The sequence below is a fragment of the Geosmithia morbida genome (assembly GCF_012550715.1).
Source record: "Geosmithia morbida isolate 1262 chromosome Unknown scaffold_8, whole genome shotgun sequence".
NCBI lineage: Eukaryota > Fungi > Ascomycota > Sordariomycetes > Hypocreales > Bionectriaceae > Geosmithia > Geosmithia morbida.
In genome coordinates, this window is record NW_023336195.1 from 839,274 (window position 1) to 852,150 (window position 12,877).

Here is a 12,877-nt window from a genome sequence, read left to right on the forward strand (position 1 = left end):
GACATGTTGAATGTCTCTGCCGACATGCGGAACAATACCCCAATTAGCCTTCGTGTATGGAGCAATACACGCCACACTAGCAACACTGCAGATTACTCGTACTGTACCCATACTGTCAGTCAGAGAAGACCGCCGTCCAGCAAAGGAGAAGCTCCCTCCCGGAGTGCCAATACCTAGCAGCAAGTATTAGTGGTAGTGACAATACCGATATCCTCGTACGACTATAATCTGTACTCTGGTCTCTACCACGTCCCATGCCCCAAATGGCAACAGCCGCAAACCGTCCATGGGCCCAGGCACAGCTACAGCTCCCATCACCCGTCTCTTGCCTCGCCACCATCAACATTACCTACCCACCCACCACCAGCATACCCAACCATCTCTATTCCACCTCGTAATACGGTACATATTACACATTAACTCTTTTTTCTTTTTTCCCCCTTCGTCCCCCTCCCATTACATATCTCCTAAGAAGCCTGACAAGCCTTACTGAGCCCGTCCGTCATCTTTCCTTGGCTTGATTCCATTTTCCCTCCTCCTCCTCCTCCTTCTCCCTCCAACCTCCGCTAGACCCTGCCCTTTTCTTCTTTTTTCTTCTTCTTCTCTTTCTTTCTCTTCCCCACACCCCATTCGCATCACCGTTTCTCTCTTTCGGTTGTTCTTATTTTTTTTTCTCTCTCCTCTCGTTTTCTTCTTTTTTCTACTTCTTTCCAGCGGCCTACGGCATAATCTTCCCATCCTCTCTCTCTCCCACCTCAGCAGCAAAGTCTTGACTGTGTGTGTGTGTGTCTGTCTCTCTGTTCTATCCCACGACTCTCGCTCCCGTGTCTCTCGACTCTTGATTCTTTCTCTGCGCCACGTTGTCCGTTCTCGTCCTCGTGTGTCTCTCCCTCCGACCCCGGCCGCAGCAACACTTTTCCCTTTTCCGACCAGACTACTCTTCTTTTAATCGACAACGACGAATACATACCTTCCCACCCCCCTTCGTTCTGCACAGACAAGCTGGTCAGCTCATAATAGTCCTCGTCGCTGCCTGGGCCACCGCCCTCTCCTCTCTCTCGAAACCGTCTTGACCCGACCGTCTGAAACGCCACCGGATCTACCACACCGCTGGCTTTTTTTTCTTGACCCGCCACCTCAGCCCAGCCGTTGAGAGTTTCTTTCTCTTTTACCGTCGTGACCAGGCCATCCTCCGTCACAAGAGAAACTACCGGTCGTCCCGCATCTCTTCTCTCCTTTTCTCCACATTGCCCTTTGCCCTCTTCGTTGGGCCGGTGACCGCTTGGGGATCTGGATCACCACTTCCCCTCTCCCGTGTCTGGCCTGTCATACTTTGTCGGCCCACTCTACTGTCTTTGGATATCAATGTGAGTCTCACCCTTCTTCTTCCTCTCCTAGACATAAGCACTCTTCGTGTCTTTCCGTCTTTCCGTCCTTCGACTTCCGGAGCCCGTAGCCCAATAGGCTCTAGTCGAGCTCACGAGTCTCTGGCACACGCCCCCCCCCCCCCCCCCCCCCCCCCCCCCCCCAACGTCTTGCATTCGGTCGCGGCCATACCGGCAGACACGAACGCACCTGTCACCCAAAAGAGGAAGAAGAAATAGAAGAAGAAAAGAAAGAAAGGAAGGATGCGACATTTTTGGCCATGATTGGCATGGTGGCTTTGCTGCAACCGTGCTTCTGCTGGGATTCCATCTCCAGCTTGTGCCCTTAACCGCTTTCTCCCCTCCTCTTTCTCTTCCTCTCTCTTTTTTTCTCAGTCGGGGACTTCGCATGCTTGTCATTTGATCTTGGACAAAAACAAACAAACATCCTAACCAACGTCATTGTCATACACTAGCCCCATTGCTCGACCACCTCGGACCTTGAATCCTTGACGACAACGACGACGACACTGCTCTCTCGCCTTCCGCGGCAAGTTTGGCTTAACAAAGCCATCTTGAACGACCGTATCAGAGATCAATAACGGTATTGTCTTCTCGACTACCTCCCGACCGCCGTCATGCCTAGCCGCTTCTCAGCTGCCTTTAGGCGGAAATCCTCTGCCAATCCCGACGAGTTTCAGAGCCACCAGACCATCCCCAGCGAGTCGTCCACCTCGTCTTTTCGAGTTCTCGAGCGAAACCCGGGGCCACCCGGCGGTCCGTCGTTTGATGGCGGAGCTCGTATGGCTCATTCGTCCCCTTCCTTCCACAAACCCACCAACTCCGATTCCCAGATCCAAGATAACATTTTTTCTGGATTGAACACCTACAGGTAAGTTTCCATCACCATCCCATGCCGACCTGAAAGCACCCCCTACGTCTTTCCGTCCGTCACTCCTGTTCAGGCCTCTTCCATTTTCCAATTCCGAAAACCTTTTTTTTTTTTTTCGAGAATGAAGGATGAAACAAGAGAGGTCAATCGGCGTGACAGACCACCGCCAAGCCCTGCACAAGACGGCGGCTGACTGGTATAAGGGGCAGCGGGGGATCCAACACTACAAAAGGTACTTCGACCGACACATCATCCAGGCATAGCAACGTTTCGACTGCGCCCTCATCCGCCGACATGGCAGCACATAATCACGAAGATGGGCGGGGCGCCCCGCGGAATACGAGCAGGACCCAGGACCCACCCGCCCGCCAAGCACAAAAGGGGGGCGCCAGTGGTTTTTTCGACCGTGCTGGCAGGTCACTCTCTTTTGGCATACAAAAGAAGAGCCATGCCTCTCAGACACCATCGAGCGACCACATCCCCGACATGCCTCCTCTGCCTACTCTTCAGCGCGAGGACGAGAATGGCCGGACGCGGGCCATGACGGCCTCTACCACAAGCACCGCCACGCCCCCCAAGATCGAGGAGCAGCACAAGAGTGACCTGGATCTCGGCGGTGACTTCAGCACCATGTTCAACAGGTTCGGCAAGAGAGCTAGCGGCGTCACCATCGGCAGCGACAAGAAGGCCCCCTCGCCCGAGCTCGCTGCCAACTCGTGGGAAGGCCGTTTTTCTACCAGCGCCAACCGCGCCAGCTCAGACGCCCTTTCGCCACAGGACTCATCCTCCACACCCCGACACCAGCCATCTTTCGAGTACGGCTCGGCCAGCCCCGAGGGTGGCGCGATGGAGGACGAGGACGCCAAGTTCCTCGCTGACTCCGTCGCCGCCACCCGATTCCTCTCGGACGACGGCAATCGCCGCAAGTCCCGCTCCAGCATGGCCCTGCTGAACAACGACATCAGCTTTATGAAGAAGCCCGAGCCCGTCTACTCTCCCGTCGAGAACGACGAGAACATGTTTGCCGGCACCAGTGCCGGCTTCTCCCGACCAACGGCCCTACACCCCACCGCCGCCGACCGCCCCGCCCAGCGATCCTCCAGCCCGCCGCGCAACAGCAAGGTCATGACGACGGCCGAGTTTGAGAAGTTCCAGAAGGACAAGGAGCGCAAGCATCTCGAGAAGGCCGTCTACGGAGGCTCGGCCAGCGACGACGAGGACGAGGACGAGGACGAGATCAACTACGACGATGAGGAAGACGAGGAGGAAAAGGCTAAGGAGCAGGTTAGGGTGAAGCGTAGCAAGCAGGCCCAGATGCTGGCCTATCGCCAGAAGAACATGAAGACGACGGGCAACCTCAACGCGCTCAGCGGTCCGGAATCGCCCGCCCTCAGCGGCCGACCAAGTTTCCCCCAGTCGCTCAGCGCACCGCACCTCGGCGGCCTAGCCAAAACTCCCTCGCCCGAGCTTGGTCCTATGGAGGAGAATGATGAGGACGAGGAGGTACCCCTGGCCATCCTCCAGGCCCACGGGTTCCCCTCAAAGAACCGCTCCGCGAGCCGCCTGAGCCACTTTGGCTCCGCCACCAACCTGAACGCTGCCGCCCACCACCAGGCTCAGCTGCAGGCCCAGATGGGCCGCCCGGCGTCAGCCGCCGGCGAGCGCGCCTCGGCCAACATGAGGCGCGCCTCCGCCCTGCCCGCCTTTGCTCGGAACCTGCCCACGGACCCCTTTGTCGGTGCCGGCGTCTCGCGGCCAGCCATGCGGGAGTCGCTATCGTTTGGCAGCGGCATCGGAACGCCCCAGCCTCAGCAGTCGATGCACCCGGGAGGCCTCGTCGGCGTCATCGTCAGCGAGGAGCGCTCCAAGGCCATGCGCCGCGGCAGCCCAAACATTGATGCCCAGCGCTTCGGCGCCAGCTCCATGGACCCCATGGCCACCATAAACCCGGGCTCCATGTACCCCGGCGGAGTGCCGAGGATGCCGCAGGCACCCGCCATGGGCCCTGCCGAGCAGGCGCAGATGCAGATGAACCAGCAGATGACGCAGTTCATGCAGATGCAAATGCAGTTCATGCAGATGATGGCGGAGGGCACCCGTGGAGGCCAGATGCCCCAGATGCCAATGGGTATGCAGATGCCAATGGGCGTGAACGGCATGAATATGCAGCAGCAGCAGCAGGGAGGAAACCTGCCTATGAACCAGTCATACGCGGACCTCGGGGCCACTCAGCAGATGGGCACGCCGCTCATGCAGCCTCGACGCATGGACGCCGGCAACAGGACCATGAGCATGGTGCAGCCACAGACGTCGTCCTTCCTACCCCATTTCAACTCGCCAGGACCCTTGGGGGGCCCGGCGGTGGGCTACACCCCGTCAATCGCGCCTTCCGAGCGCAGCAACGTCGGTCTCCCGGGACGCTACAGGCCTGTGTCGCAGGCTGGCGGTGCGCCTAACGGGCGCGCCAACACACCCAACGGCCTGGGTGGCGCTCACAACGTGAGCTTCAGCGGCGGCCTCGGCGCGCCGCCCACAAGCAGCCACATGAGGGGGCCGTCTCTGCCGACGCTGTCCCTGTCCTCGTACGACGACACCAACAGCAAATCTACCATCCGGGTGACGAGCCAGCTTGCCACCAAGACTTCGTCTGACGAGGACGACGATGAAGGTTGGGAGGCGATGCAGGCCAAGAAGGAGGCGCGAAAGTCTCGATGGAGGATGAAGAAGGTTGGCGAGATTATCTGATCAGGTGATTTCATCCGATCACGTCGAATTTCTTTTTTGTTTTGTTTCAGAGAACCCGAACATCTGATTGCGTCCACGATACACAAATATGTATAATGCCAAAAAAAAAGGGCAGTCCCTAATTCTGATGCAACATTTCTGGTCTATATAATCACCTGTCCATTTCCCCTCCTTATTCATTGTTTTTCCCATTCTCATCTCTTTCAACCATTCTTTTCTGTCTTTACCATTTTTTTCCTTTTCATGTTGGGGGTTTCATTGGTTATTCGGTCATGACTTGGGTCGTCGTTTTCGCAGTTACAAAGTTGCTTCTTTTTTTTCTCTCTCTCATATATACACTTCTTTCTTTGAAAAGAACCTACACCGAAACCAGGGGTATTCTGTGCATTTTGGGCTGTTTTTGTTTCTACGTTTGGCATATTGTTTCTCTCTCTCTCTCTCTCTTGTGTGTGTGTAAATGGTGAAGGAAAAGATGGGAGGATAAGATAAGAAAGAGAAATATCTGAACATTATGGAGGAATAGCAGGCAACTGAACAATGATAGACTATAATTTCTATGAGATAATATGGATATCCATCTTCATATCCCGGTGAGAAGTCCCAAAGTGTTTGGAGTGCAGGCAACGCGTGGCTTATACGAATATCAACAACGGACAGGTTCAGCTGCAGGTGAGCAACGTGGACTGAGTGTGTGATTCTCTCATGTTTCTCTACTTGCTTTTGCTATATCTCTCTTGCTCGATCTCCTACTGGTCAACCCTCAATCTTACCGGCAGCCCACTCCTGTCTCTTGACACCCATCTCCACGGCGGCGGAGCCCCAGTCCTCACCGTGGTTGTGACCCTTGCCGTCGATGCCGGCACGGGCCTTGGCCTGCTCCTCGGTCAAGACGGTGAGGATGCCGAGGATGACGGGGACGCCCGTGTCGAGCTGGACGCGCATGAGGCCGTGGACGGCAGCCTCGGAGATGTACTCAAAGTGCATGGTCTCGCCCTTGATGAGGACGCCGACGGCGATGACGGCGTCGAATTTACCGGTGCTGTCGGCCGTTGCCGTCAGGTCCGTGGTCGAGGAGGCGAGCAGGTCGGTGGCCGAGGGGGTTCCAGATGCGTTGGATTGGATGTTGGACGCCGAGATGAGGCTGTACCATATGTTAGTATCTATGACACACACACACACACACACTGAGAGAGAGAGAGAGAGAGAAGAGAGAAAGAAGAGAGAGAGAAGAGAGAGAGAGAAGAGAGAAAGAAGAGAGAGAGAAGAGAGAGAGAGAAGAGAGAGAGAGAGAAGAGAGAGAGAGAGACAGAGCATGAGTTGAATGGGGCCCGAGGGAGAGAGAAACGAACCGTTGAACAGCTGTGGGGAGTTCCCACGATCCAGGACAGGATTGAACGACGATATTGGACTCCCTGACGCCGGCGGACAGGAGCTTGGCCTTTGCCCCGGACACGAGAGGCTCTATGACGGTCGAGTTCCACCGCGCGTGGACGATGGCTACGCGTAGACCTGTGCCGTCGTGCTGCTGGGGGGTAGGGCCCTTGAGAGACATGGTGAATTGACTGGGGGGTGGGGGGGGGGAGGGAGCGATTCTGTCGTTATTGAGTTGGGGTTGGGAGGTGAATATGGAGGAATATGGAGGAGGAGGAAGGAGAGAAGAGAAGAACAGAAGTTTGCGATGGGAAAAGGGAAGGAATCACGTTTCTATTACTGTAGGCATAATGCAATGGTGGGGTAAAGGGTTCCTGGAGTGCGATTCCGAGTGCGGCGGCGGGGTTTGTCTCGTGCGACTGAAACCCCACATCACATCACCTTACCATACCACCTCTTACTGCATTGCTCCTTACTGCATTGCTCCTTCCTTGTGTGTCGCACCTTCCGTTGTGATGTACACACGCACACGCACACGCACACACACACACACACACACACAAGAGGGGGAGAAGAAGATGAAAAGAGTTGATAGTAAACTATGAGGCAGACACACGCATACGCACACACACATTTACATTTACATTGATCGTTTTCAGCCCTCGTCAATGACTTCAGTATCTGTCCTGAACGTGACGCACGCAGCACTTACATGTATTACAAGCTATTAGCAAAGAGAATAATGCCAGAATGCCCATCTCCGCCCTCTCGTCAGAGACTGTCCGCCTCCTCGGCTCCTCAGTAGCCATATCCACCCCCACCTCACTGGTAAAGGAGCTGATTGAAAATGCCGTCGATGCCGATGCCACGGCCGTCGAGGTCCTCATGGCCGCCAACACGGTCGACAGGATCCAGGTCCGCGACAACGGACACGGCATCGCCACGCAGGATTTGGACTCTGTAGCTCGTCGGAGCCACACGAGCAAGCTGCGCAGCATCGACGAGCTGACGAGGGCCGGTCGCGGCCGCGGCACCCTGGGATTCCGGGGCGACGCCCTCGCGAGCATCAACTGTGTTGCCGGTCACCCGTTGACCATCATCACGAGGACCAACGGGGAGCCCGTGGCCACACGCATCAGGGTGAGACCGTCGGTGGGCGGGACGGAGAGCAGGAGGCCCATCTCAGCGCCCCGGGGGACCACAGTTGTCGTGGAGGATCTGTTTGGGAGGATCCCCGTCCGGAGAGGGCATTCTGTCAAGGGCAGTCGGAAGACGCTAGCTGCCGTGAGAGACCTCATGGTTGCGTATGCGCTGGCTAGGCCGCACATCAGGTTCTCGCTCAAGGTGGTCGGCGAACATGCGCCCTCGTGGGCATACGCGCCTGTGTCGTGGGGCTCCATGCGCGATGTAGTCTTGAAGACGTTTGGCAACGCGCTGGCGTCGCAGACTGCCTCGGCCGAGTCGACACTACTTCCTCCGTGGGCCGCAGAGCGGGGGACAGGAGAGACGATCACGATGGAGTGCCTGTGCCCGCTGGCAGACTGCGACGCAGACGTTGTCAGGGGAAAGGGATGCTATATATCCGTCGATGGGAGACCTATCACTGCCTCCCGGGGGACGGGGAAGAAGATTGCCTCTGTGTTCAGGACGCGGCTGAGCAGGGCCCGTGGGCAGTCAAGGCCGATATCGAACCCGCTCATGTGCTTGAGCATCATGTGTCCAGCTGGGACGTACGATCCCAACATCACCCCACTCAAGGATGAGGTTCTGTTTTCTGATGAGAAGAGCGTTCTTGACTGCTTCGAGGAGCTGTGCAGTCGGGTGTATGCCCACCGCAATGATGCAGAAGAGAGCCATGGCCAAGAACAGAAGCCCGGCCAGCGTGATGATTGTGGTGTGAGGGACGATGAACCGCCAGGTCTTCTCTCCGGAGACGGCTCCGCAGAGCCTACTCCGAACGATGACTCTGACGACGAATTTCCGGACAGCCTGTCAGATATCCCTCAACTTGATGAGCCTGCCGGACTACAGCATGCCACCCATGCACACCGCAGAGAGAAGGGGGCTGACAGGAAGCCCACCGGACCGCAGGCTCCAGCTCATGCCCCTACTCCCCGCAACGGAGGAGGCAGAAACGCCGACCCCGACGCTGAGTCGACCGTCGAAGAGAACATGTCTTACCGCTCCGCAGACATGCGTACAAGGGTAAGGGTCAACATGGCCCGCAACCTCAGCAGCAGGACCGACGAGGACGGCACCGCCGATACGATACCCGTTCGCATCCCTGAAATTCACCCGACACCGACTACGGAGAGGCCTGCTGCAGAGGAGGACGATAGCCGCAAATTCTTCCCTGCTACAGACCCACCGGACATACAGATCGCCACCGACGAGACTGCAGCGCCGGAAAGCAAGCGGGCGTGGCGGGGAGGCCTGACTGGTAGTGACCTTGACCGGAAGGCTGGTATGAACCCGCTCAGTCCCACTCGGGAATCCGTCCTCAACCAGGGGGTTGACGCCTCTGAAGTCAGAGGTAGCGTATCGGGCCTAGCGAACAGCAACCGACACAGCCCCTCCGAGAGACCTTCATCAAGAGCAGGACAGAGGAGGCTCCAGGACAGCCAACGCCACGCCTCTCCAAGCACCTCTCAAGTTCCACGGAGAGCAGGGCGGAGAAGAGGCCGGAACGGCCAAGATGAACGCAGCGAGTCCGTCTACTCCGGGGAAAGTTCACCTGCCCGAAACCCCATGGAAATCGGCCACCTAGGGCTTGACTTCGAAGCTGTCCCCGAGACGCCACGTCCGCTTCCGCTGCAGACGCCTCCCCAGTCAGACCGACGGAGACCGATGGGGATACGGGCCCCGTTCACGCCGCCGCTGCCGAGGGCGCACGGTGGGAACGGCCGCACCGATATACGAAACGGCACTGGTGACCCCGGAAGGGGTGCTCGCGTGGACTTGGAGCCGACGAATCGGGTGTCCCTCAAGCCACGGCTTCTCGACTCGGATACCAAGCCGGGAATTCGGACGATTGCAACGGGGCGATTGAGAAGGAGGAGAGGAACAGGATCAGATGGGCTGCTGCCGGACGACGACGACGACGACGTCGAGATCAGTCCTTACGATGCGCTGGCGGTGCCGCAGCTGGATCATGCCAGACTCGTACATCCAACTGACGGAGGCAGCGACCAGGCTCGGACCTGGGGAAGCGCCCAGTCAAGCCCCAAGATGCAAGGTGTGCCTCAAGGTGGCCCGCAGTGGTCCCACGCCTTGCAGACACTGCTGATGCGAAGCCGACCGCCCAGCCCAGAGCGCGAGCCAAGCAGGGCATCGGAGCGGGAAAGATCACACGGCGAGCTGAAAAAGGGGGACGCCGACGATGGCGGGCTACAGGAGCGAAGGAGTTCAGAAGCCAGCACGGGTGATTCTGGGGATCCCAGGCAGTACTATGTCAGACATGAGAGATTGAGGAAGCAGGGGATGGGCCAGAGGCTGCACTCGAGGAAACTTCCGCTGGAGACGCCGCTCGACGGCGGAGCAGGTACAAGCCTGCTCACGACGACGTTGGACGTATCGGTGGATGACGTAGCCAGGAGGATGACGGATACGATTCACGAGGAGGAAGAGACTACGGACGAGAGCGATGCAAGCCGACCGGGCCCGCTTTCATTCAGAACGATGAGAGACGCCTCCCAGGTGGAGAGGCGGTTGAGGGATGTGATTGACGGGTGGGCTGCAGAGACGCAGGACGGCCAAGATGCGCGTGCCGACTATAGGCTTCAGAAGCAGGCCAAGGGGGGAAGAAGATGACATGTACGGATGGAATGACGAAGGTCAATGTGATGTGTGCGTGAGAGAGAGAGAGAGAGAGATGTGAGAGTTTCAGAAGAGGTGCGTCTTGCTACATATGAACGGGCCAAGTGTGGGGAACATATTACGGCACCGTAGATGTTCTGTCTCCTCTCCTCTTCTCTTCTCATCTTTTCCCTTCTCTTCTCTTCTCTTCTCTTCTCTTCTATTTTCATTCTTGTTCTAATCTGCTTACATTCGAGATTTGCATCGCAGCATCATGCCAGCGGCTGAGGTAAAAGAAGAAGGACGAGGACGAGGACGAGGAGGGGGAGAGGGGGGGACCTTGTCAAACGGGGTGATAGAGTGGTGATGATCAGTACAATCGCGGTGACGGCGCATACACGACGGCGACTTCATGTATTTCCTGCATCGCATCCCTTTAGATTTTTGCTAGTAGCATTACTACTCGGTAAGTTGTTAGAAAAGGCTGACCGAACCGATGGGCACCGTCCGTATCAACAATGGCATTGACATTCTGCCCGATGACATGACTGTCGAATCGTCTACATACACGTCATGGTATACAGGTGTGTGTGTAATTGTAAGATAAGCGGCGTTGTGCCACCGACCAGCCTTTTTTTTTTTCTTCTCCTTTCCTTCCCTTTTTTCTTTCCCCCCCCTTCTTTCTTTTCTCCTTCTTCTTCTTCTTTTCTTTTCCCAACATATATATATATAGTATAGTCTCGATTATAGATTGATAGGGTAAGGGGGGAGGGGAGTCTATTCACGTGATGGGTAGTATCAGCTAACGATACCGATACAGCTACGTAGGGGGTAGTTCTATGTAGCTATGAGGATGTTCGCATACGTGTATATCTGTATCACGACAGGGAAAGATGCAGCCATGCAATTAGACGGCCTATCCGTATAACAATACAACAAGCCCACAGTGGCGCAGCAGCGTCTCTGTGCATGTCCCCGAGCCGTCAACCGTCTCAGCCTCTCACTCCATGGCCTATAAGGGGGATCCGCCCAGGGGCAGTGGGACTCGGGACAGCATCGGGGGGGGGGGGGGGTGCGTGTTGAAGCCTGAGTTTCTGGTTGACAAGGGAAGGAGCTGGGAAGTGGTGGGAGTACATGATACATGTGATGATATATACATGTACTCCGTACGAGTATGACAGGTGCGACAAAAACTACGTAATGCTAATTGGTGGTGGTAGTATTAATAGTAGTAGTAATATTAGTTGGCAGCAGCAGCAGCAGCAGCAGCGGAGTAGTGGCAGCAGCAGCAGCAGCAGCAGCGGAGTAGTGGTGGCAGCAGCAGTACAGATAGCGGGTAGTGGTGGTAGTGGTAGTGGTAGTGGCAGTGGCAGTGGTAGTGGCAGCAGTAGCGGTAGCAGTAGCGGTAGCAGCAAGTATTAATAGCAGCCGTCGTGATAGTGGTGTTCGTAGTGATGGTGGTGTAGTGATGATAGTGAGTGCTCGTACGAGTATGGATGGCAATACGTGCGTGCAGTAATATGATGCAACTCCGTACGGAGTGATCTGTCTTCCATCCTCTGAGCCGTACTCGGTATCGGATCTCCATTACGGAGGGAGCATCAGCATATGTCCCCCAGGATTGACGCCGTGGGATTGACGCCGTCGCCGTCGTCGCCTTCGTCTTCGTCGTCGTCTCGGCGCCTGGCAACAAGCCTGGTCCCTCATCACCATCAAGGCTAGAGATGGAGAGGTGTCAGAGCCAGCCATCCATCCATGGCGCGCCCGCGCTCCCCCCGTATCCCTTGCGCTCCCTCCCCTCTGTACGTGTGGGTAGCGCGTGTTTCTTATTCTGTCCCCATCCCATGGGCCGTGGGCTGCGGCCCATACGACGTGGCTAAGTCGGTAGCTGTACAGAGTAATCCGTACATTACATGTATAGCTGCCGTAGGTCTTGAAATACCTTTATACCACCAGCATCTCAACTTGCCAAGCGTTGAGCTGGCCCAGCTTTGGTACCCGGAAACCGACGATTCAGTCCAAGCTGATGAGCTCCGCCCCTTTCTCTCCCTCTCCCTGTCCCTCTCTCTTCTCCTTCTGCGCTCTGCCGATGGCTTGGTTCCTCTTCCCCGCCACCACCACCACCACCACCACCACCACCAACCACCCACCAACCGACCGAACCGCGCGCATCTTTTCTTCTTCTCTTTTTTTCTTCCTCTCTCTTCTTTTCTTTCCTTCTCCTTCCTCCCCTCCCACCATTTCTTCTCTTCTTTCCATTGTGGTTCTTCTCTAAAACTTGTTTAATTTCCATTCCTTCTTGTAATACAATCTCTAATAATAACACACACGCACAACAGACAACACACACACACACACACACACACACACCACCGACAGTCGTCCCCGACGATCCCATCTCCACTACAGTACAGGGGTCCCGCGTCCATCCTTCGTATCTGACAGACTTGCCTGCGCTTTAATACCATTCTATCATAAACGGGGGAGAGGGACTCTTTCTTTTTTTTAGTTTTTTATTTTTATTTTTTTTTGGATGACACGCTTTGGGAAGAATTCTTGAAGAACAATCATAGAAGATACAATCATACACACACACACACACACACGCGCGCGCGCTCACCTCTCAAAGAACTTAACCCTCCATCCACCCTTCAGGATGCTTGGACTGTTCTGAGAAGGAAGAAGAAAAAAAAAGAAAGGAATCCCGCTG

At 56.1% G+C, this 12,877-nt stretch overlaps 5 protein-coding genes across 5 annotated transcripts; 4 read left to right on the top strand and 1 right to left on the bottom strand.

Annotated features, from left to right (window-relative positions):
- Positions 1 to 263: 263 nt before the first annotated feature.
- Positions 264 to 1,456, top strand: GMORB2_7494 (uncharacterized protein; the record flags this gene model as incomplete). Its single annotated transcript, XM_035469459.1, has 2 exons — positions 264 to 394; positions 1,399 to 1,456. 2 exons carry the CDS (start codon positions 264 to 266, stop codon positions 1,454 to 1,456), a joined length of 189 nt encoding a protein of 62 aa, XP_035321154.1.
- A 546-nt stretch (positions 1,457 to 2,002) lies between these two features.
- On the top strand, positions 2,003 to 5,001 carry GMORB2_7495 (Conserved hypothetical, protein; the record flags this gene model as incomplete). The annotated part of the gene is made up of 2 exons (XM_035469460.1): positions 2,003 to 2,256; positions 2,439 to 5,001. 2 exons carry the CDS (start codon positions 2,003 to 2,005, stop codon positions 4,999 to 5,001), a joined length of 2,817 nt encoding a protein of 938 aa, XP_035321155.1.
- A 753-nt stretch (positions 5,002 to 5,754) lies between these two features.
- GMORB2_7496 (6,7-dimethyl-8-ribityllumazine synthase) lies at positions 5,755 to 6,553 on the bottom strand (the record flags this gene model as incomplete). The annotated part of the gene is made up of 2 exons (XM_035469461.1): positions 5,755 to 6,040; positions 6,429 to 6,553. 2 exons carry the CDS (start codon positions 6,551 to 6,553, stop codon positions 5,755 to 5,757), a joined length of 411 nt encoding a protein of 136 aa, XP_035321156.1.
- A 569-nt stretch (positions 6,554 to 7,122) lies between these two features.
- On the top strand, positions 7,123 to 10,995 carry GMORB2_7497 (DNA mismatch repair protein, C-terminal domain; the record flags this gene model as incomplete). The annotated part of the gene is made up of 3 exons (XM_035469462.1): positions 7,123 to 8,646; positions 8,752 to 10,135; positions 10,988 to 10,995. The coding sequence occupies 3 exons, from the start codon at positions 7,123 to 7,125 to the stop codon at positions 10,993 to 10,995; spliced, it is 2,916 nt and encodes a 971-aa protein (XP_035321157.1).
- A 927-nt stretch (positions 10,996 to 11,922) lies between these two features.
- On the top strand, positions 11,923 to 12,841 carry GMORB2_7498 (uncharacterized protein; the record flags this gene model as incomplete). The annotated part of the gene is made up of 2 exons (XM_035469463.1): positions 11,923 to 12,047; positions 12,823 to 12,841. The coding sequence occupies 2 exons, from the start codon at positions 11,923 to 11,925 to the stop codon at positions 12,839 to 12,841; spliced, it is 144 nt and encodes a 47-aa protein (XP_035321158.1).
- Between the last annotated feature and the right edge of the window lie 36 nt (positions 12,842 to 12,877).